Here is a 24,285-nt window from a genome sequence, read left to right on the forward strand (position 1 = left end):
TTTGACCACGCCTCCTCGGCAGTACGCGCACGCGCACTACTAAATTCTGAAGTTTTTCCGTGCCGGTCTCTGACGTCACTCAAGGGCCAGCTTCGGACTAAACCAATCCTCCAAGAGAGGTGGGGTGTCCGCCGCGATTTCGTTCCCCGCAGGCGGGGCGTCCTATTCTCCAGGGAAGGCGAGCGCACGGTGCTCATTTTGGCCTCAGCGTCGCCTCCAGTGCTCCCCGTGATGGGGTGGGCTCAGCCAGGCCCGCGCCGGCCCCGCCCCGCTCCGTCTCTACCCCCCAAGGATTTGGGAAGTTGGTATGCGCCGGCAGCGCGCGGGAGGCTTGAACAGCTGGACTGGAGCGCGCGCCGGGTGCCCCTGCAGCCCAGCCATGGACCAGGAGCCGCAGAGGCAGCGGGAGGAGCTGCGGGCCTTGAGGGCCGAGATCGCGGCGCTGCGGAGGTGCCTGGAGCCGACTCGTCCCGCCGCCGCCCCGGCCCCGGGCCCGGCCCCAGATTCGGACCGGTAGGCGCCCCTCCCACTCCCGCGGCCCGGCCTGCCCTGGTGTAACCTGGGGAAGGGCCCGGGACAGGGGGCTCGGGAAGTCGGGAGCCGGGCCGTGTTATTGACAACTGACGGGGCGGGGCGGGGGCGGGGCCTGCCTGGCGGGGAGGGCAGCTGACCCCTGGAGGGGCGGGGCGCTGCAGCCAGATGGGGAGCTTCCCAGGGAGCCCAGGGCCACCGCGAGGAGGGGCCGGATCAGCGCAGCCCAGGCTGGAAGCCCCTGCCAAGGGTTGGGGGGCCGGGAGCGATGGCTGGGGGCTCTAACAAGGACCTGGCCAAAAGAGGGGCCAAGCACGCCCACAGGTGCACGCATGTGACCGTGTATATGTGACCATATAGGTGTGTGTGCAAATACATGGGACCATGTACAGGGCACGCTGGCACACACACATGTGCACATATGGTATATACACACGTGTACAAGCACCCACAGCTACGTGTGTAATGTACACATGTATAGATGAGCGTGGGCACCGCATGCATACGTGTGTGCAGTACACACACATGTACACACGCACCCCCAACAAACACAAGCATGTAAGTATATAGATACACAGGCTCATGTGACACACGTGCATGTGCAAACACACTCAATACAAAGGTGCACACATGCAAGCTCTTAGAGAAGGAACCGGTCACTTAGCTTAGAGCACAGACTCTGATAAGGGCTTTTTAGGGTGGGGAGGGGAAGCCGCCTGGCAAGGGTTGGGGGTGCAGAGGGCTTTCAGGAGGAGCTTCAGAGGGGACTCCAGGAGGAGTTCTCCCCCCATCATTGCTGGGGTCTCCCATCACAGGCATGTCTGCCAAGAGAGCCACGCGGCCCCTGCTGGTGGGGACCTGGAAACCCAGCTGGGGCGCTTGGAGTCAGAAGTGGCCTTCCTCTCCAAGCTCACTGGCATTAGGATGACCGATTACTCCATGACCCGAGTGGAGCTCCCAGAAAGCACCGAGGAGACACAGAAGAGTAAGCGTCCATTTCCATCCACCCTGTCCTCTCTGCCTCCCTCAGTGATCCATTTTCAGGCGGGTTCTGGGGAAATCTCCTGAGGCTCCAGCCTTTAATGTTGTGCCCACCTGGGCACAGGATCCCCGGTGTCAGTCCCCATGTGGCATCTGTCCCCGTGTGTGATCTGGTCAGTCATTCGACAGGGATTCAGTGCTAGCATCCCCAAAAGAGGCCGGCACCAGCCCCTGCCCTCCCCAGACAGGGCGAACAGAAGATAATCCATAGAGAGAGACCCTAGGATTAAGGGGAGCTGGCAAGGCTTCTTGGGGGGGGGGGGGGCTGAGCACTTCGTAATGGGAGGAGAGCAGAGGCCTCAGACCCACAGCCCTTCCTCTGTCCCAGTGTGGAATATTCCAGGGAACAGAACAGACTTCATGGGAATATTGCGTCTGACCGGGTGCTCCCATGTCCCCAAGGGTCAGAGGAGCCCTCTGTAGACATCCTTGTGGAGTATCCAGGTTGTCAGGTGAATCTGCCCAGGTGGCGACCTTGTTGACAAAGAGAAGCAGGTCTGTGTGATTCTCGGTGGGGACAGACCACCGTTGGCGACTTTTCTTGGTGCACAGACACCTCGGCTGGTCCTTCGCCCTCCGAGCCGCTGACCTGTGCTCTCTTCAATAGGGAGTCAGCTCCTCAGCCTCCTCCTGGGAGGAGGCGGCCCTGTGTGCTCTGACCCCAGGCCCTGTCCCCACCACTGGGAAAAAGTGATTTGGAGGAAGTAACTCTCAAGGACCGAGGCTGGTTTTCCTTTGGGCTTTGTACTCTTTGGCCCATTCTAAAGGGTTCCAGAAATGTTCTGAACCCAGGGCCTGGTTCTGCAGTCTCCCAGGAGCTCTGCGATCACTCTCCCTTGTGTGTGTCGTCCCTCCAGAAGTGCTGATAGCGCCCTATCAGAGCCTGCTATCCCATCCCTTCACTTTCCCTTTACGTCACTTGGGTGGGAGCAAAGCAGACGTAGATGCAGCTACCTAAATAGCTTGTGTGAAAAGGAGAAAAGCTCCTGGATGAACAGTCCATTGGAAGGGGAGTTGGGGGGCAGGGGGGCCTGGTCGCAGTTTTGCTGCTAAGTTGTTCTGGGACCTGCAGTGAGCCTCAGTTTTCAAGTGAGGGAGTTGATCTGGATGCTGGTCCAGGGACCTTCTCTTGAAAAAGAAAATGGGGGGCAGCTAGGTGGCACCATGGATAAAGCACCGGCCCTGGAGTAAGGAGGACCTGAGTTCAAATCCAGCTTCAGTCACTTGACACTTACTAGCTGGGTGACCCTGGGCAGGTTATTTAACCTTCATTGCCCCACCAAAAAAAAAAAAGAGAGAAAGAAAGAAAGAAAAAGAAAATGAACACCAGCCAATCCAAAGAGCCTGAACAGCATTTCCAATAAATGTGGGGCCTTCAAAGACAGGAGATCACCCAGGGCGAGGGGGCTGGAAACTGTTCCAAGGCTGGGACAGGACCTGAAAGTTTGGTTAGAGATAATAAGCCTGAGGAGAAACCATCAGTCAGTCAATAAACATTTGTTAAGTACCTACTGTGTGCCGGGTACTGCATTGAGCCCATTAAACACCTACTGTGTGCCAGGTGCTGCACTGAACACATTAAGCGCCTACTGTGTGCCGGCCACTGCATTGAGCTCATTAAGTACCTACTGTGTACCAGCCACTGCATTGATCCCATTAAGTGCCTACTGTGTGCCACCCACTGCATTGAGCCCATGAAGCACCTCCTGTGTGCCTGGCACTGTGCTAAGCACTGAGCACACAGAGGGAGGTAAAAGATAGTCTGTGCCCTCAGGGAGCTCACCATCTAGTGAGCCAGGGGGGTGGCCAGGCATCCACACGGCTGCATTAACTGACCCTGTGGAGATGCCCAGAAATGGGGGCATGGCAGACTTTTTAAGAGAAGAGCCGGCCCTGGGGCTGCAAACACTCACGTCCATTTTTCTGTCTTGCAGATGAGCAGAGAGTCCTGCGAAAGGGCCGCTTGGCTGGAGGATGCCGGGCCATTACCTTCCAACTCGAATTCCAGCTTCTGGAAACGCGGGTAACTTGGAAGGACTCGGGTGGGCGGCCGGGGAGGGGCTGCTGGGAGCCCTGCTCCTCAATGGACTCGGCAGGGGTTGGGGGGGGGACTTGGAACTGCCCCCCCCATTCAGTGTGCCATGTTTCTGGGAGGGGGGAGGCAAACCCCATTGCCCTGAGGAGCCAGGAGGTGAGATCTGTGCCAAACAAATGCCTGCTGCCTCTGAACTGGGAAGAAGCTGGGAGAAATCAGGGAAGGCTTCTTGGAGGAAGAACCAAACCTAGGGATTTCAGCGGGGAGCAGAAGGGCAAAGAGCCTTCTAGTCATCCTGACAGCTGGCTGGAATCCAAAGAGCACCTGTCTTGTCCCCATTTACAGCTGAGGAAACTGAGGCAGGCAGCAGGGAAGGGACTTGTCCAAGGTCACCCAGCTAAACAGTGTCTAAAGTAGATTCAGACTCCAGACTCAGACCTCACCATGGTGGATGACCATACAAGGCCTGGAGAGGAAAGATTTCCCATCATGGCCAGGAAATAGCAGGGTGGGGGGGTGGGGTGGAGAGAGCTTCCGCAGATTCCATTTCAGGCAAGAGTGATTTCAGCCACTCTGTGCTTCCCCCACCCCTTCCTCCCTCTCCTCCTCACTGTCCTCTTCCTCCCCTCTCCTCTCCCTGTCCTTGTCCCCTCCTCCCCTCCCCTTCCTCTTCTCCCTCCCCCTCCTCCTCTCCCCCTCCTCTTCCTCCCTCTCCTCTCCCTTTCTTCCTCTCCTTCCCTTCCCCTTCCTTGTCCCCCTCCTTCTCCCCTCCCCCACCTCCTCCCCTTTCTCCCTCCCCCTCCCCTCCCCTTTCTCCCTCCTCTTCTCCCCCCCTCCCCTCCTCTTCTTCCCTCTCCCTCCCCCCTCGCCCCCTGCTGCTGCTTTTCCCCCCCCAGGCCCCTCCCCTTCACTCCTCCCTTCTGCCTAAAGGTCCCTCAGGGGTTCTTCCCCACCATTATGGGGTTTCTTCCTTAGCTAAGTGTTTCCCCAGGTTTGTTGTTCCTACCGGAGACCACCAGGTTCTCTCCTTTCTCTCCTTCCAGCCCCTCTTCTCCTCCTCACTCTGACCTGGCCCCCAGGCTGAGGTTCTAGGCCGGGGCTAGAGTTGTCAGGAGAAGGGCGGCTGGGGGGTGTCGGGGCAGGCCTCTTTCTTCCAGGCCCGGGAGGCCTTTCTCGGGTGGGCTGGGGCTGCGGCCTTGCAGGCCAGGGGGCCGCCTGCCACAGACCCTCGTCCTTTACAAACACTGATGCTCCACCGTCGGTTGCCAGCAGAGGGAGATGTCCCATCGCTGAGAACATGCCTGGCCTGGACCAGCTGGGAGCAGGAGGGTGGCGAGAAGACTTGTTCACCCGCTGGAGCCCAAAGTAACCCGAGGCGTCATCACATCCTTTGTACAGATGAAGAGGCTCCAGTGACTCTTCCAGGGTCACCCAGCTCAGTAGCGTCTGTGTGGGATGGGACCCAGGGCTCCCTTGCTCCCCGCCCAGTTCTCTGGGCCCCCTCCCACGTGCCCTCCTCTCTGGGGCCAGCACACAACAGCGCGCTGGGACCGAGGCCTCCGGGCAGTCAGTGGGGACTGGCAGAGCCGTGCCCGCTCTGGGTGGGCTCGTTCAGGTGGCTTCTCAATGCTCTTGGCAGCAGGCTTCCTCCAGAAGCTTGGACTGGCCAGTCTCCATTTTATATAGCCCCTTTGTTACCCTTGGACCTTGTTCTCCTGGTGTCCGCCTCCTCCCAGAGCCCTTAGAGGGGTGGGCTTGGGAGCGATGGGCCAAGGGGGCCTTTCTGAGATGCCTCATCCTCATTGTTCCCAGTGCTCCAACTTGTCCTGGGGGTGTTGCCTAGGACCTGGTGTGTCACCCCGTGGGCACATCTAGGACCTGGTGTGTCACCCCGTGGGCACATCCAGGACCTGGCACGTCACTCCGTGAGCATGTCTAGGACCAGGCGCCGCCCTTTCTTCTCCTGGTCTGGGTAGGGCTGTCCATTCCTGCCTGGCTCCCTGAGCCCTCCCACCCAGAGGAGGTCGGTCTTTGAGGTTATTCTCCATCTTGTTGCCACTGCCTTCCCTTGGGAATTCAACCGGCCCTCGTTCCCTGCCAGTTCTGCCCATGATCCTTCATCCCAGTGACTGCTCTCCCTTCCCTTTTCTGGAACTGTCTCTCCACATTTCTTGATGTTCCTCAGGCCTCCACTGCCCACCCCCCCCATCTAAAGTGGCTTCCCCTTGACCCCTGTCACCATGGCCAGAGGGGCCCACAGTGACCCCCCTACCAGCGGCAGCCTTAGGTCTCACTCAGGCCCCCTTTGCCTGTCCCTTGGTCCACTCATCCCTGAACAGGAAGGGTTTGTTTTCAAGAATCTCTGAGGCAGAAAAGGCTCCTTGGATAAAATTCTTTAGCACATCAAGTGGAAGCATCAGGGGACTAGACAGAAGTGTGACTCAAATTGGGCCACAAAACATGGATGTTTTTGGAAGGAGATTCCAGGTCTTCTAAAAAGCACAAGAGGGGGCAGCTAGGTGGCACAGTGGATAGAGCACCAGCTCTGGAGTCAGAAGGACCTGAGTTCAAATCCGGCCTCAGATACTTAACACTTACTAGCTGTGTGACCCTGGGCAAGTCACTTAACCCCAACTGCCTCACTAAAAAAAAAACAACAACAACAAAAAAGCACAAGAAGAGATGGAGGACATGGTGATGGCGGCACAGCAGGGAGGGCCCAGGGGAACCTGGCTCAGGGCCCGCCTCGGTGATTTACGGCCTCAGGGACCTCAAGCGGTCACTCCACAAACGCTAGATGACCTCTCTGTGAGGACCCTCACACAGGGGAGAGACATACTGCTGCCCACATGTGAGGAGATGAGTGTAAAGACCTGCCACAAGCCCAGCGTGGGAGCCGGTGGGCGCGGGCAGGACAAGGGAATGGACTGAGACACGGCCAGGAGGCCAGAAGACCCTAAAAGAGGGGAAGAAGCTCCGCGCTGCACTTGAGGGTCCCCTGGAGGGGGTCTGGTTGTGTGGATGGGCCGGGCCCTGCTGCTGCAGCCTCAGCAGCTTCCTTTGGGAGCCGTCCCCAGTACTGAGGCAGGCACCCTTGATGCCTAGAGTCTGACCTCTGGGGCATCAGCAGGCTTCCCATGGCTGTCCTGGCCACCCAGCAGCCCTGGAGGTGGGGAGGAGTGGCGTTGGCGAGCGGCATGCGGCAGCCTTCTGACTCCTTCAGTGTTTGATTGCGGGGCCTGGCACCACCCTGGGCCAGAGCAGCCCACGAGGCCCTGGCCTGGAGAAATGCAGGGCCTCTGCCTGACCACAGAGATGGTGAGGGGGAAATAAGGACATTTGTGGTTTAAACATGTGTTTATCCCTTGTTGTTCCCAGTAGATGATGCTCCGCGAGGGCCTAGCACTGTGCCTGGAACATAGTGGGCACTTTAAAAATGCCTGCTGACTTGACTTAGATTCCTGTCGACCTCCTGAAGTAAGACTTTGTGTTAGGGCCAAGCGTGGCATTCTTCCGGAGGGAGCAGCAGGAGCCTGTGCGGCCGATGCCTGTTATCTGGGCTCCCACTCTCTTCAGGTATCGATCGCTGTACACGGTGATCTCAAGGGTAGCTCAGGCTGGGCACCTGCAGACTTTCAGCATGCCCTAAAATCGGCCTCATCCCCTTGCTGCCCTCATGGCCCGTACTCTGGCTCTGGGGGACACAGCTGCAGACTTGCCCCCATCCCTTAACTGGGAAGGTCTGCAGGTGAGAACAACAGAACCGAAGGTCCCGCCCGCTCACTGCCCTGCTAACTCATCTGGCCCGGCAAGCTCGTGCTGATGGAGAGCTGCTGTCTCATGCCTGGTCCACACTCCCTGCTCCATACACAGCTTCAGGCACCAGCCTCCAATCTCCCTGGGATCAGGGACAAATTGCCCCGGCCAGGCGGCCCTGCTCAGCTTCCTCTGCTGGCCTCAGCTAGCAACGTGACCTCCCTCCTTGGACTTCTTGATTATTCTCAAGCCAGCACTCTCTATCTTGTGTGGCCGGAGCCGAGCTGTCCGGCTTCCTCTTAGTGGTCATCACGTTCACAGAAGCTTTGCCAAAGGTTACTGAACTTCAGGGAAAATGAAGAACCGTCTTAAATGAAAATCGGGTCGAAGATAAAATTAGGAGAAGTACAAGGCCGTGTTTAAATACAGTGGAAATAGCATCACATCAAACAAACAGGAAGACCCCAGAGGAGTTCTGGAGGCACGTGTCCGTTGCTTAATGAGAAGTCAGGAGAATAAACTGACTTCATAGCAGTTAGCTCAAATGAGATGGTGTTTGTGAAATGCCCCCTGGAGCCCCGAGGAAGGAAGACAAGGAGCAAAGGAGGATACCTGAGGGACCCAGCTCCTCACGGGCCTTTACCACCTGCCCCTCCTGCCCATCCAGCCAGAACTTATGTGGGCTGGTGACGTCCATGTGTGGCCACTGGTGACTTGACTCACTTTGAGGGGGAAGAAAATGGCTCTTGGTTTTTTTGTGGTTTTTTTTTTCAAATAATCCTTAAAGAGGATTTCCCTGTTGCTTTTCATTTTTCTCTTTTCACTTTCATTCATGATACACCATCCTTAAAGTGCTTTGCAAACCTCTTACTGTGCACGATAAAGGATACAGCTATATCTTTGCTTGAAATGACTTTGCTTCCTTGGATCTCTGGCCAAGTTTGTTTGTTTTTAAACGGCTTTTACTCTCTGTAGTTCTCCTCTACTTTGAGACAGTGCTTTGTTGTCCTTCATAAGATTTTACAGATGAAGCCACGTTCTAATCTGGTGTCATCTGCGGTGACCTTCTCTCTTCACTTGGCAAGGAACAAATGGTCAAAGAAAAACATTTAAGAATATGAAGTATTTTAGGCACAAGTCTGCGAAATGATTGTTATTTGTGTAATATTAACATAAATTCAAGTATTGTTTTGCTGGAGAGAGAAATGTCCAAGCCCCTTGGACCTATCTCTAACACCATAAGGCATTTTAAAGTAACATTTCCAGGAATCTTGAGCAAGAAAAATTGCATAATCTGGTCAACTATAGTTACACAATTCAGGGTAAGGTCTTATTAGTCCAGAACAAATGTCCTTTCAGCCCGGGGCAGCCCATAGACACTCTTGACTCAGACCGCTTGGTCCCTCTTTGGCCCTGGGCACAGGAGACATGAAGTCACTAGAGCTTTCTTCCCTTAGCTCTGTCTTCTGAGCCCTGGAGGAAATGGGGAGGGGGCTTCTGCTCTGAGGGGGCACCTGGGCTGGGGGAGAGCCTGGATCTTCAGGGGACCTATCTATTTCTTGTTTCCAACTTGGTTCCTCCCTTAATCCTTTGCTCTCATTCTCTGCTTGATCTGCTCTTTCCTATGACATGGAGCCTGACTGGAGAGAGGGACAGCTGGGGGACTTTACTTCAAAGCCTGGATCAGGTTTCCTGCCTTCAGGTAGCTCTGAGGAGCACTTTAGATTGGGAGGCGATTATTTCGTCATGTTTTCAGCATCCATTGAGCACCTGCTGTGTGCTGGGCACAATGCTAGGTGCTCAGGGTATAAAGAAAGGCAAAAAGCAAAGTCAGGCTTGCTTCTCGCAGATCTCTCTGGGCTTATTGATTGTCTAGTTATGGTAACGGATTCCCGCCCGTTGCGGTTTTCCTAATCGGTGCAGATTACGCTTCCCATCTTTGGCTCATTTAAACCAGTAATCAGCTTGTGACACGTCGATGCTGAACATTGAATGGTCAAAGGCAAAAGTGGTCATTTCCAGGCTGGGTCTCAGAAAAGGCTTCCTTTAAAATGGGGCACCCAAGCTGGGTCTTAGGAGGGTGGGCTGGATTTTCAGAGAGGTGGATGGATGAATGGTGCGACATTGGTGTTGCAGTCCAGTCCTGGGGATGATCACTTGGCTGCACTGCCACTCCCAGGAGGAACGTAATAGGAGATGAGACTTGGGGGGGGGGGTAGGGCCTTGAAGGCCAGCCTCAGCGGTTTTGACCTTATTTGATGAGCGATAAAAAACCATTGAAGTGTTCTCAGTGGGCAGCTAGGTGGCGCAGTGGATAGAGCACCGGCCCTGGAGTCAGGAGGACCTGAGTTCAAATCTGGCCTCAGACACTTGACGCTTACTAGCTGTGTGACCCTGGGCAAGTCACTTAACCCCAATTGCCTCACTAAAAAAAAAAGAAGTGTTCTCAGCAAATGAGCACCACCTGATCACATTTGTGAGTAAGGGGAATCCAGCAACAGTCTGAAATATGAATGGAGAGGGGGGTGATGGAAAGCCAGAGATTGTGCTGAGGACGCTGGGATTGTACAGACGAGAGGGTCAGGCCCGGCCCGGCGTTGAGTCAGGCGGTGGGGTGCGAAGGAGGCAACATTTGGAGCAAGGGGCCAAAGGTACCAAGGATGGGGTCAGTTTTCCTGGGCGTTGAGCACGTGTGTACATGTGGGGAAAGTACCGAGAAGAAATCGACCTCATTAGGGAGTCGAGCCTGAAAGATGCCCCTGTGACCAGAAGCTCAGGGAGAATCGGTCCTGGGTTGGTGAGGTACAGAGCTGTCCAGCTGGGAGGCCAGCGGCCAGAGGCAAGGGGTGGTGAAGGGCCAGGGACCGCACCTCTTCTGGGCAGGGGCTTGACAGATTCAGATCTGTGCCCAAGGGAGACAACCAGGCCAGAAGGATGGACTAGCGATTGGAAGGTGTTGGGGATGGGGAGAAGGGGAGACGCTCAGGGGCTCTGGCGCATCTTGGCCTGTCACGACAGCGCCTCTGGGAATAGCGCCCCCCCCCAACGTGGGTCACCCCAAAAGCATCGCTCACCACTCAGTGTATTGAAGGGCGCGGGGCAGCTGCTCCCTGCCTAGACCACAAATGCATGGAAGCCACAAGAGCTCCACAAATGCTCCGGCTGGCCCATCCCCCCCATGTTCTGCCCATTGGTGATTCCCCTCGACCCCACACTGTCACATCAGCCTGAGGGGTCTTTCTGCAGCCCCCTCACACAGCATGATCCTTCCCGTGCCCTTGTCAGGGTCCCCTCTCTTCGGGTGGTCCCTGAGTCCAGAAGACACCAACTCTTGGCCCGGGAAGCCACTGCCAAAGCCGGGAGCCCCCATTTCTTAGGACTGGTAGCTCCTGATGTGCGCTCAGGGGAGGCAAGTGCCATCTTGGGCTCCCTGGGCTGCTGCTGCCAGACCTCATTCCCTTCTGGGAAGGGGAGAGTCCTCTGTGAGACACTTGGTCATCTCAGCCGGAGGCGATGAAGGCAGGAGCCAGAGGTGTGTGGGGGGGGGAGGGGGCAGCATTTATTAAGCGCCTGCTGAGTGCTAAGAGCTGGGATGAAGTGCTTCATGTCACCCTTCAGACATAGGACCCAGTGGCCTTGTCTCCTTTAAAGGAGGGAATAAAAAAAAGCATTTCTTGGGTGCCTGCTTTGGGCTGCCCCTGAGGAACTTAGAGTCTTGGGGGGGGGGGTGGTCTGGAGAGTAACAGGAAGTATGAGGGGGATCCTGGGGGGACCTTTCCTGTGCCTATGCTTGTGTGGGTTTGATCATGAGAATCACTAAGTGGAGGTGAGGGAAGGCTGGGTGAGGCACCAGGGAGATGGCTCGGTGCTCGATCACCACATCTGGGCCTGGTTTTTCTCTTGTAGACTGAAGACACCTCCTCCACTGTTCTCACGGACCTCAGCATCATCATGGAGCCCATGGAGCACAGTGAGCTCAACCGATTTGTCACCCGGTAAGGGAGCTCCTCCACCTGCTTCCTGGTTTGGGGATAAACTCTCTATTTTTTACCATGAACCTTATGAGGGAAATTAAGGGCAGCTTATTCTTTCTTTCTTTCTTTTTTTTTTTTTTTAGTGAGGCAATTGGGGTTAAGTGACTTGCCCAGGGTCACACAGCTAGTAAGTGTTAAGTGTCTGAGGCTGGATTTGAACTCAGGTCCTCCTGACTCCAGGGCCGGTGCTCTATCCACTGCACCACCTAGCTGCCCCAAGGGCAGCTTATTCTTAATCGATTTGTATTGGTGTCTGGTTTTTACCTTGTCCAGATTCCCACCTGCATCTCTTCCCCACCCTCCTCCCTAAAAGCATTCTTATTCACAAAGGTTTTTTTTAGTAAGTCATCATACTTTCCCGCAGTGTCCTTCCCCCACCCCTCCAAAAAAGCCTTCACATATAATAAATAGTCTGGTTTTAGACTTGTCAGTGGCCTCCTTAGGCATCATCTCAGTCATGAAATCTCTTTATTGGCAACATTCCAGATTGTTTTCCATAATGTCTGTACTGATGAACAGCTCCATCAACAATGCACCAGTGTACCTATTTTTCCACAATCACTGCCATCAAGTGGCATTTATTGTCATCTTTGCTGGTTTGTAGGGTGTCAGGTGGAAGCTCAAGGTTGTTTTCATTTCATTGCCCCTTTCTGTGCCTGGCCAGGCCTCTGCCCTCAGGCCAGGAGGCCGCCCTGTGCTGGCCAGACTGTGATGTGCCCAGAGGCCCCTCACCAGAGGAGGGAGGGGGCGCTTCACTGATGTCTGTGCAGGGCCAAGGAGAGGGAGGCACCATCTCCCTGGCATCCCCTTCCCTCTGTCTGGGCGGATCCAGGGAAGGCTCTCCACATCCCAGGAACTGGCCTGGACTTCATCTCTCCACAGGCAGTTTCCCTAATGCCCTGGTCATGGTGCATTGGTAGCCATCTCATCTCGGCCCACTTAGGGGTGGAACACTGACTAGCTGTGGGACCTCCTGCTTGCCTCAGTTTCCTCGTCTGTAGAATAGGGGTGGTAATGATGGCACCGACCCCCCCAGGTTGTTGTAAGAACCAAAGGAGATAAAGATCTGTAAGGTGCTTGGTACCACACCTGGCACACAGTAGGTGCTTAGTCAATGTTTGTTCCCTTCCCCTTCCTCTAGATCAGAAGGCCAGGGAGGGGCTGGTGATGGCGACCCCTGAGAGGTCCCCCTGTGCCCCTGCCTTCCCTTCTCCGGCCTGCACTCCCCTCCATAGCACACTGTAGGTGTGCTGATGAGAGAGCAAGGAGAGCCCAGAGGAACTGGGGCTCAGCACTGAGGGCTGAGATGCTTCTCAGCCCTCTCCACCCCCTGGGGTCTCCTTTGGTCTGACACCATCATGCAGCAGATACATCTGTTTGGCCCTGGCTGGATACCAGGCATTGGGCTCATGCCTGGGCTCAAGGCTGGACCTTGACAAATGGATGTGATTTGGATAGAAAAGGAGGAAGAGGGGCAGCTAGATGGTGCAGTGGATAGAGCACCGGCCCTGGAGTCAGGAGTATCTGAGTTCAAATCCAGCCTCAGACACTTAACACTTACTAGCTGTGTGACCCTGGGCAAGTCACTTAACCCCCATTGCCTCACTAAAAAAAAAAAAAAAGAAAAGAAAAGAAAAGAAATGGAGGAAGAGCTGGGAGTGGGGGGCTGTTCTTGGCTCACTTTCAGACAAATTTCCTTTCAAGCCAGCTAGGGGCACCACAACGCACAGAGCACTGGCTCTGGAGTCAGGAGGACCTGAGTTCAAATCTGGCCTCAGACACTTCCTAAGCTGTGTGACCCTAGGCAAATCACGAAATCTGAGGGAAAGAGCCCAGCATCCAGCTGGGGCCAGTTCTGTCAAGCCAAAAGGCAGCTGGTGCAGAGCCCTGGTGAACCAGTGAGCCATGAGTTATACAGTATGGGAGGAAACGGAAATGCTTTGAGATTCAGCTTCCAGGGAAATGTGAGAAATAATTATTGTCTTGGGGGACCCAGAGATCTCCACTTTTTGGTCCTCTCTTCCTTCTACCCAAGGATGGGGTCTCCTGGAGAGATTTCATCAAATCTCATCTAGGACAAACCCACCCCAACCCCAGGCTAATATAAGGAGACAAATTCTGTTGTCTAGATAGCCCCAAAACTTACTGATGAGATTAGACCACACCGAGATGAATGAGCTTTGCTCTGACCAGCTGGAGTGGGGCTTTTGAGTTCCTTTCTCTGATGTCTTCCCTGGATTTCATTTTGTTGTAGCCCACCGTCAAGTCATGTTGGCTAATTGGATTTGATTGATGTATAATGACCCTCCTCTGATTGAAAAGGGATAAAAACCCCCCAGACAGGTAGCCAGCTGATAACTCTAGGGACCACAAGAAGCTCAAGGAGGTGCTTGGCCAATCCCTTACCAGTAGGAACTGATAATAAGCTTACCCCAAACCTGGATCCGTAGTCATGATTTAACTGTCACAGAAACCTCCCTCAAAGGGGTTGTGTAATTTAAAATTCTAAATGTGGGTTCTAATCTGTCCTCCCAGTTTTGGGGGGGAAACTGACTAAAATCACTGATAAACGAGTTTAGTTTTTTTAAGGGTTTATTAAAAAATAGTAAAAGAAAGAAAGATTGAGAACAGATTTCCTATAATCTGGCAAATCTAGCCTTCCTAATCTCCCCCTTCTGAAGTTCTCTGCCACCACCTATGTCTCGCAGCCAAAGAGGAATACCCTCCTCCAGCATCTGCTTCCTGCTTCCTGCTCCCCTCCCAGAAATGGGAGGTTTCTCCAGCTGATTGGCTATTGTCATTCAAATTCATTAAGTACCCTTAAGTACCAGCCCTACAATCTAGCACACCAGTCAGTCGCTCTTCCCCAACTCAATCAGCCCAGATCAATCTTGAGGTGAACCCCAGAGTTCCATTATCTTGACAAAGGAGGGAATCAGAAAGTGAGCAATAGGGGAAAATAACCAGTTAGTAAGTGCCTACTACGTGCCAGGCATGAATTACTAAAGATCTCGAGAAGAAAAAAGTCAAAGACCTTGACAAACATTAGCAGATAAATCAGCAGAGAAAGCACTAACAAAGAAGGAATGTGGCCTGCAGTCCTAGTAAGAGTCCAAGCATCCACAGTAAATACAGAAAACAAAGGAAAGTGACCTAGTTCTTGGTGAGAAGGGGCCCTGTGGGATGGGAGGGGAATAGAGAACCACCAGAGCTGTTCTGAGTGAGCCCCCGACATCTGCCGTGGCAAGTCACGGCAAAGAAACAAAAGGGAGGACAAAGGCTGGGACTGCAAGTACACAGACCTGATGGACAATCTAGAAGGAGAGAAGCCAAAAGCAAGAATATTATGAGAAAGGGCACTCGTGATGCCAGCAAACAGGTGGTTCTCAAAGCCAGGACATGCCCAGAGGTCTCCCAGGACAACAGGACAGGACAGGAGCTTGAACGCTTTAAAGAATGCTGCTTCTCCCCACCCTCGTTCCAAGCCAAAATCTTGTGCGATTCTTCCTTGTGAATCAGGCTTTTCTGTGACCCAAGTGTATCATCTCTTAGGGAACTCGGTGGAAAGAACACTAAGCTTGGATTCAGAAAGACCTGAGTTCAAATCCAGCCTCAGATATTTACTAGCTGTGTTACCCTGGGAAAGTCACTTGACCTCTGTCTTTCTCAGTTTCTTCAACTGAAACATGAGGATCATAATAGTGCCTACTCAGCAGGATTGTTGTGCGATAGTATTGGTAAAGTGCTTTGCAAATCTGAAGGTGCTATATGCATGTTAGCTAAGAATGGTGCACTGAGCTCCAGTAAACGGCTCTGGTTCTACTGGACGCCTGTGGTCAGTTGTGTCCTGAGCAGAGAGGAGCCTCAAGCTGAAGCGACTTGGTGACTTGGCAGACTGGCCCTTGCCAAGCCAACTTTGTTTGGATTCAGAGCCAACTTTTCAAACAAAATGATGACATTTGACAAAGGTCAGCAAACATATTTCTTCATAGCCTTTTGCTGACTGCGGTCATTTGAAAGGAAGTCTTTGGCCTAAAAGAGAGTCTCCTTTCCCATTGTTTCTGTGTGTGAATATTTTAATGGATTGGTCCCTAATACTCAGCTGATGTCAGAGTTAGACCCGAGGTCATTCGTTGCCTTCCCCTCTGCTCTCCCAGCTCGGTCAGTAGGAATTCTCGAATTCTCGTTCTTTTTGAGAAGGGAACATTTGCATTCTTTTTTAGCTTTTTAACTACTGTAGTTAAAATTTGAGGCTGCGTTAGTGCCAGCATTTTATAGACAAAGATCAGTAACATCTGGCTTCCATTAAAGACTCGTTGGACTCTGGAAAAATCTCCCCCAACCAGTCAGTTTTCCCAGAGCTGAAAAGCCAGGCCTTTTCTTCTCGCTTATGGGACCTGTCTTTGAGCAGAGTGTTTGGTGTACCATGGAAAGTGTCCTTTTTTCAGAAATCAGCATGAATGGATCCCTTTTTACTGCTTCATGCCTGGGCTCCCCAGGCTCAGGAGAGCTCCTTTTTCTTCTCTGCTGGCTCAGAGGCCCCCTTTGGCTTTTCATGGGCCGAATTGAGCTTGAAATAATGTGTCTGTTGGCGCTTTGCTCAGTAAATATTATCACTGATTCTTTTTACAAAATTTCGTTTCCCTCCATTTCTGGAATTGATTTTTTTTTCTGGAGACCTGGACCACAGAACGTGGGTAACACTGAGAATACTGGAGTTTCTCTCACCCACTTGTCTAGGGAGTAGCCCCCTCAGGTTCTTAGCTCAGAATGAAGCCAGAAGGCGGGGGTACAGCTGTATTAGGCATCTATCCACCTCTCTGTCCATCCGTGTATACCTGTCATCCATCCCCATCTACCAGTCTGTCGGTCTGAGAGTCACAGAGCAGGGGAAGAGTCTGTTGGACTTGTCTTTGCCCAGCACCCAGTGCCAGCCTTGGGGGGCTCATGGAATTGGGAAGTCTGGCCCGGCTGATGGTGGAGTCAGGTGACTCAACAAAGCTCTTCCCCTGCTTGACCTCTGCAGCATCTGACCCTGGTGACCGCCCCCTGCCCTGGATATTTCCTCTTGTCCCATTAATCCGACCGTTTCTTGCCCGTCTCGTGGTGCAGTCATCACTCTGGTTCCACCAGCTAGCTGTCCTGGGTGCTCCTCTCTCTTCTCCCTACACTCCCTCCTTGGGTGACCTCACCGTCTCTGTGAAGACAACTCCGAGACCTCCACAGCCAGCCCTCGGCTCTCCTGAGCTTCAGACCCACACTCAGCTGGCTCAACAGGGCCTTCCCCCGGCCTCCCTCCTCCTGGGTGGGTAGGGCACGACCCTCCCTCAGTCGCTCAGTGGCCTAGCTCTGTGCCGGCAATCACCTCGTCTAGCTTGTAACTCGTTCCAAGGAGTTTTGCCACTTCCTGTTCTGTGGCTCAGCTGGAGGTTGGCACAGCGCCTGTGCTTTGTCTAGAGAATTGTCTCTTCTCATAGAAGGGGGAGTTTATTGGAGAGATGCTGCAGCCTCCCGCCTTCCCCTCTGCCTGGGAAGCCAGCTCATGTTCATTACCCTCACACTTATTGATTGCTTCTGGCAGGACATCAATATGCCCTGGTCCCTGTGGCTTAAGCTGACTGGTTCTCAAATTCGGGATGGTTCCTAAGTCCAGATTCCTAAGTTCTTTATCATTTCCCTTGACAACCCTGGTTCAGATTGTTTACTGGGCCGAGGTCCAGTTGACTGTGGACTCCAAGAACAGGTTTGGGTTTTTAATTAAATTTTTTTTTTCCAGTCAGGAAATATCTACCCTCTTTCTCCCACTCCCCGCCACCCCCCACTGAGAAAGAAAGAAAAACAAAGTCACTTTTCCAAACACGTATGGTCAGACAAAATTGATTCCTTCATTCGTTGTGTCTGAAAGATAGATAGAAATGTGAAATCGTGTGTGTATGTATACATTTCGTGTGTACACACACATACATAGTGCATGTACACACACATGCACGCATATATACACACACGCACACACGCATGCACACACATTGAGGGCCACTCAGTCCGCATCCTCTTGCTAGGTCCTTGCACGCTCAGGCTTCTTCAGTCCTCTTCAGTCCAGAGTCCAGGATGCCCAGAAGGAAGACCTTGAAGCGTCTGCCTTCGCTCTGCTTTGTGCTCCCAGCCCCATCTCTAACCGAGGCAGCTGGGGGCTCCTGGCTGTCCTTTGACCTTCCTCTCCATGGGAAGGGCCGGCCTGGCTGTGCATTCTTGCCCCAACCCGCCCCTTTCTAAGGCCCCGCTGATTCGCTCTGCTCTCACCACCCTTTATTCCAATTCAGTCAAGATTGATTAGACGCCTACTATGCACAAGGTGAGCCTTGGCTCGGCACATCCGGTGGAGGGCTCACTTTGGCCCCTTGGGTCCATGTGTCCGTGGGACAGAACTGACCAGACCCTTAATCCCTCGGTGCTCCCAGCTACTCCCCAGGAATGCAGGTTATGGAAAAGTGGTCACTATCTGTAGGCGTGGATGGAGGTGCTGCCATCAGAGTCCCCCACAAAAGTCACATGTGGGGCTATGTCAAGCCCTCAGCAGACACAGGCTGCAAGGAGTCAGGCTTTCTCAAGGAGCCTCCGTCTTCCGGGGGACGAGTCACCGCGTTTTTGGGGGGCCCCAAGGTTTGCAGGGCACTTTCGGGGATCCCATTTGGTGCTCTCGTTATCCCCATTTTATACATGAGTGAGCTCGGCTAACAGAGGCAAAGTGACTTGCCCAGGGTACCACACAGCTAGTCGTCGTCCGAGGCTGGACTTGAACTCAGGTCTTCCTGACTCCAGTGCTGTGTTCCATCCCCCTGCTGTCCCAGAAGAAGAGGCGCTAGGGGACAGTCAGGAGTGTGCAGGTCTGGGTGGGTCCTAGCAAGGAACTAGAGCCTGGTTGGGCCTCCGAGGAAGCTGCAGATCCAGGGGGTGTTAGAGCCCCCTTGGGCGGCTGCCTGTCATCATGGGGACACCCATCCCCGCTCCCCGGGCTCATGTCCACCCAGCACGGACGCCTCAGTCCAGTCCGGCCACCCCAAGGACAGGGGCTGGCGCGGCGCAAGCTTGGGCCCCAGCATAGGGGAGCTCCCCAGGGGCGGGGCTTGTCTTTCTCTGCCCCTCCCCCCTGCTAGCACATAGTAGGTCCCATAGCAGTCTTGGCTCCCTTGCACAGTGCCTCTCCCAGGGCAGCGCCAGCACCACCACTCAGCTCTTCACAGCGGCTCTTTCTGACACAGGGTCATCCTCCCTAAGGCTCTCTGGTCTCTTTGGGTCACCTCCTTTGTTCCTGGTGCCCGTCAGGCTGCACACGCCTGGAGCAGTCACCTTCACAGGCTGTGGCCTGGCCAGGGGCCCATTGGCATCCCGAGGGACATCTTGAGCAGGACCTGCCGCTCTCTCCAGATTGGAGCCGCCCATTCCTCCCTCCCGTGCCAAGTGTCGGCTTAGTTGTGTTGAGAAGAATTTCATCAGAATTGTGGGACTGCACACCCTGCTGCTGCTCCCCCTCCACCTGCCCCTATTTTCCTGGGCACTTCCCCTTTCCCTGGGGCTTCCAGTCCTCCCTCTGCACCTCCCCCCAACTCTGCCCAGACCTGGGAGTTCTTGGGATCAGGCCAAATGACTCTTTGACCCCTGCTCTGTTCCTTTGACAGCGTTCTCTGGAACTGGCTCACGCAAGAATTCCTGGTGCCTGGGGGGTGGGGCCCGCTGGCAGCCTTGCTGGCAGAGTTTCCCCATCTGTCTGCAGCCCCCAACCTGGGGCCTTGTTCCTCTGGGACCCAGCAAAGAGGAGGCCTGCACTGAGCTGGCCCAGCCTCTTCTCTCCTATTAGTGGTGGCCAGCAGCTCGCCTCAGGCTAGCTCCCCCATGCCCAAGAAATGGAGGAAAGGCCTGCCACAAGCACCCTCACCCAGCCCCAGAAGCCGCCTGGTGCTTCAGGCTTGTTGCCAGATGCCTGCAGAGAACGGGTGCCCTCAAGTGGGCCCTCTGTGGGGTGCCACAGAGTGCTCAACATTTCCTTTGTGGGTGTGCCCTGGGCCCTGGCTACGGCCTCATCATCGGAGGTGCCATCTTGTTTGGGGTTGCCACCTGGTGCTGCCAGGAGCCCCTGCCCCTCTGGCAGCCCGGCTGACGTCGTTGGCACAAATCTGGGCCCCGGCTGCTGTTTGCGATGCTCTGGCATTGCCCATGTCAACGCTGCTAGGCCGGAGAGAGCTGGACCTGGTATCCCAGAGGAGAGTGGGTGCACTCGGCCCCCAGCTTCATTCAGCAGATGAAGACCAGCCCTCCTCCTCCTCTTCAGCTTTTCATGTGCAGACCACCTGGTGGAGAAAGGCCCTCTCTGCCCAGGCCCCTCCTCAGACCCGCCCTTCTTCCCAGCTTCCCTCTGACCTCCAAGGGCCCCAGACTCTCCCAGGCTCCCAGCTGTGAAGGTGTTGTGCCACCCTGCCTCAGTCTTCTCATCTGCAAAGTGGGTATCCGGGCAGTACCTCCCTCCTAGCGTTTTTGTGAGATCACCTGAGGTCAGCACTTAGCCTGGCCCCTGGCACAGAGCACCTGTGATTCCCCCAGTACAATGGAGCTTCATGGCGCCTGATCGATCCCCTTGGTTTTGTCTTTCCTTCCCCACAAGCTTGTACCCGGTGGGCACATAGTAGGTGCTCTGGGGATAAAACACCCATGTCAGATCAAGGAAAGCCACTTCTCCCTCCCCCCTCTCTCCTTTCCTCTCTCCTTTCCCCTCCCCCCTCCTTTCTCCCTTCCCCTTCTCTCCTCCTCTCCCTCCTCCCCTCCTCCCTCCCTTCCTCCCTCCTTCCCTCTTCCCTCCCTCCTTCCTCCATCTGTCCCTCCCTCCTCCCTCCAGTGGGGGGGGAGGGTTAGCATCTGGCAGCTTCTCTGAATCATGTTTTCAGATGCATAAAATACATAGGATTACAAAGGAAACCCGCGATGATCTGAAGTCGCCTGGACGCCAGGTTAAATCTTCCTGCAATGAGATGATGTCTGTAAAGCCTTGGCTGTCCCTGGCACATAGTAGGCAGTTTGTAGATGCTTGTCGCCTTCCTTTCTCATCAGGGTGCTCACCAAAGCAAGGGCCCTGCAGGAGCATGCTCCAAGAAAAGGAGAGAGCTGGCTTTGGGTGGCTGCCCAGAAGGGGCGCTCAGGCCCCAAGGTTCCTGCAGTCTGACAGGAGGATGTGAACCACCTTTCAGGAGCCACGGCAGAACTGAACCGAGGGGGCAGAGAAACAGGATCCCTCTGTCGTCTGCCCAGTGGTGATAATGATGACAGCAGGACAGCCGGCCTTGAAAGAGCGTGCCAAGGTTGGCAAAGCCCCCTCTATAAGCATCTCATTTTATCCTCCCAGCAACCCTGGGAGATAGGCACTTTTCCCCCATTTTACACATAAGGAAACTGAGGCAGGTGGAGGTGAAGAGACTTGCCCAGGGTCAAATGGTTTGTTTTGTTTTTTTTTTGTTGTTGTTGTTGTTTTTAGTGAGGCAATTGGGGTTAAGTGACTTGCCCAGGGTCACACAGCTAGTAAGTGTTAAGTGTCTGAGGCCAGATTTGAACTCAGGTCCTCCTGACTCCAGGGCCGGTGCTCTATCCACTGCACCACCTAGCTGCCTCTGGGTCACATGGTTTGTAGAAGCCTGAGGTATGGTTTGAACTTGGGTCTTCCTGACTCTAGGTTCCCCATTCCAGAATAAGACATGACTGGTGGCCTTTGGGTTTCTCAGCTCTGGAGTTTTCATTTCTGTAATTTAGAAGGATCTGCTTTTGATTCTGGAGGGGGGGACGGACCACATGCTTCAATGCCCCCTCAGTTTTGTCTCCATGGTGCTTGTTATAGTCCTTGTGGGATTGGTTTGTTTCCCAGGATGGCTGAGGTTGGTTCTTGAGCCAATTCCTGCCTCTACCAGTTATGTTTGTGTGGATTCCTCCTTCCCTAGAGCCCCTCCAATTTGGCTGGCCATCCTTGGCCATCCTCGGCACCTTTTGATCTTTAGTTCTTTGATGATCAGCCCTGCCCCCCCCCATTCTGGCTAAAAGTTGGTGTTTCCACTTTTGAAAGTTAGTTTATTTCCTTTGACCATTTTTCTGTTGGGATATAGAACGCACACAGTCACACACACACACACACACACACACACTCACATACACTCACACACACACATACATGTCTGGTGTTCTAGATGCTCCAAGCCCAGCTTCCAGGCGACTTGCTCTGTGATCTCTTCCCCAAAGCTCTCTGGGATAAATGCCCCTTTATCCCCCCACCCACCCCCAGTGCTTAGTTTTCCCGCTTCCGGATGCTTTGTTCCGTTGCCTCCCCTGTGCCCACTCTCCCCACACTCCACTCTCCCAGATCTCCCAGCGCTGCAGTGGGCACGGGCTCCGCTCCGGAGAAGCGCAGCCTCCATCTTTTATTGCTGTTTATTTTCCTTCAACTCATTCCTCTTTTACAAATCAGTGCCGGTGCCCTCCTCTCTCTGCCTCCTCTGGTACTCAGGGCACCCCCTCCCACGGTGCCAGCTCTTAGAACAAAGGATTTTTTTTTTAAAGAGAAAATCCAGTTTACCAAAGCGAACCCACACTCGCCAAAGTCCAATCCATACGGGGCAGCACCTGCTCTCCGGTGACCCTGCCCCCACCCTGGGCCTGGGAGGCAGGCCCTGGTCACATGCCCTCCCCTCCCCCCTGGACTGCAGCCCTATTGCGCCTTGGTTTGTCTGCCTGCCTCAAGCCTCCCCCCACTCCAGTCCACCCTCCTAAAGCTCAGGTCTGATGATGGCAGCCCCCTACGCCTACCCCCACCCCCACTCAATAAAGTGCAGTGGCTCCCCATGGTTGCCAGGAGCAAACACAAGATGCTTTGGTTGGCATTCAAAGCCTTCTTCTAGTCTCCTTCCACCTCACTCCCCAATCCGTTCTCTTCTGTCTGGCACCCCCGTGGCTGGAATACTCCCTTTCCTTGTCTCTGGCCTTCAAGTCCCAACTAAACTAAAGTCCCACCTTCTGCAGGAAGCCTCCATCCCCGCAGTTTTGTTTTTTTTTTTAAGTTTTTTTTTTTTTTTTTTTTGCGGGGCAATGGGGGTTAAGTGACTTGCCCAGGGTCACACAGCTAGTAAGTGTCAAGTATCTGAGACCGGATTTGAACTCAGGTACGCCTGAATCCAGGGCCGGTGCTTTATCCACTGCGCCACCTAGCTGCCCCTCATCCCCGCAGTTTTGGGCCTTCCTTATTTCCTTTTTATGCACCTAGTTTCCTTTGCATGTTGTCTCTGTGATAAAACAATGGGACTTGGCAGATGCCCAGGAGCCCCCCGAAGTTAGATTTGGAATTGATTGAATTGGGGAGACTGAGAGACTAAGCACCTGCATGTGATGATTAAATTGGGATCACACCTGGCCAGCCCTGAGCAGGGAGCTGTTCTCAGAAGCTGAACCTAGTTAAGGCTGATTCAATCGAGGAGAGTATTCTCAGAGGCTGTAGACTGGGACATCACCAGGAGGCCGCTCTCGACCAATCAACTTGAAGAACCTCCCATGTCAGGGAGGAGGACAGGAAGTGGGGGGGGGGGGGCTGGCGGACTGGAGCTTGGTGGCAGGACTTCACGTGGGCTTCTAGGAAAGCTAGGATTCCCAAGCTAGGAATCTGTTCTCAATCTTTCTCTCTCTTCACTATCTTATAATATATCTTTTAATAAACCATTAAAACTCTTGCTGAATTTTTCAGTGATTTTAGCCAGTTTCCCCCCAAAACTGGGGGGACAGATTAGAACCCACATTTAGATTTTTAAACAACACATCTCCCCTGTTAGATTATAAAATCCTCGAGGGCAGGGACTGTCTTTTGACTCTGTATTGTGGAAATTTATTTTGATTTGGGGACCCTACCTTTAGGCTGAGATTAGAAAGCCTTAGGCCCTCAGGGTCTCTTCCCCTCCTGCTCTGCTTCAGCTGAGCCATAAAGCCCCGTGGGCTGTACAAGACACCAGGTCAGACAGCTGGGGGAAAAAAAAGCCCCCAGCCCCCTCTGACCTGAGCCCGGCTAGTCTGTGCTGAGGCAAGTGAAGCTGCTTGAACACCGCCCCCCCCCCCCCAGCCTCAGCCCTGGCTGGCAGATTAGCTTGGTCTGTGGGGGCGCAGGAAGCCCGAGATTTGAGTGGAGAGAAGAAAAGGTAGATATAGACCTGGGAGTTAGATTAGAAAGATCTGTCAGGGGGGACGAGACGAACAGTAACGCAGGACTAGGAGCAAGGAGGAAAGGCCAGTGGACAAGATTAAGGGGGGCGGACAAGGTTAGAGGGGTGGCAGAGGATGGAGCAGGCAGACAGAACAGGAGGCAGTGGAGAGCACAGAAGGTCAGCACTGGGGACAGGTTGGAGAAAGTGAAGGTTAAGAGGAGTTAGAAGAAAGTAGCTGAGTGCCCTAAGGCGAGAGGCGGCTAAGGCCCTTATTGTATTCAAGAAGTTCAAAGTGCAGCAGGTGGGAAAGAGACCACCAAAATGCAGTCAGGTTGTACATTTTATTTCCCTGTATTCTTAATTTTCAGTAGTATCTCGTAAATAAGCTCTGCTTGGATTATTTGGTTAAGAGGCTTCTTAATATTTGGCTTATCGATTTGGGAGGGGAGCAGTGTGGTGGAACTTTCGAAACGGCCCACCTTAAATTAACAGCAGTCAGCCAAATAGTCACCAGTCTCAGAATTAGTACCCCAGTCAGATTAGCCCCCCAAGTTAGGCCCAGTCATCAAAATATTTTTACAGTATCCTCGGGACACAACCCTGAGCCTCCTCCACAGGAGGTGCTTACTAGATGTTAATTGACTGACTGACCACTCCATGCCCATTTTCCTTG

The 24,285-nt window shown here is 53.9% G+C and overlaps 1 protein-coding gene across 1 annotated transcript in view; it reads left to right on the forward strand.

Moving 5' to 3' along the window:
- Positions 1-173: 173 nt before the first annotated feature.
- The window catches only part of LOC122737067 (centromere protein P), a 194,273-nt gene continuing 170,161 nt past the window's right edge, over positions 174-24,285 (forward strand). The window contains exons 1-4 of the mRNA XM_043979485.1: positions 174-513; positions 1,347-1,516; positions 3,507-3,595; positions 11,270-11,358. Of these exons, the coding sequence (XP_043835420.1) occupies positions 308-513; positions 1,347-1,516; positions 3,507-3,595; positions 11,270-11,358 (554 nt within the window). The 5' untranslated portion in view covers positions 174-307. The remainder of the gene's footprint in view (positions 514-1,346; positions 1,517-3,506; positions 3,596-11,269; positions 11,359-24,285) is intronic.

The sequence above is a fragment of the Dromiciops gliroides genome, chromosome 1 (genome assembly GCF_019393635.1).
Source record: "Dromiciops gliroides isolate mDroGli1 chromosome 1, mDroGli1.pri, whole genome shotgun sequence".
In the NCBI taxonomy this organism is placed as follows: domain Eukaryota; kingdom Metazoa; phylum Chordata; class Mammalia; order Microbiotheria; family Microbiotheriidae; genus Dromiciops; species Dromiciops gliroides.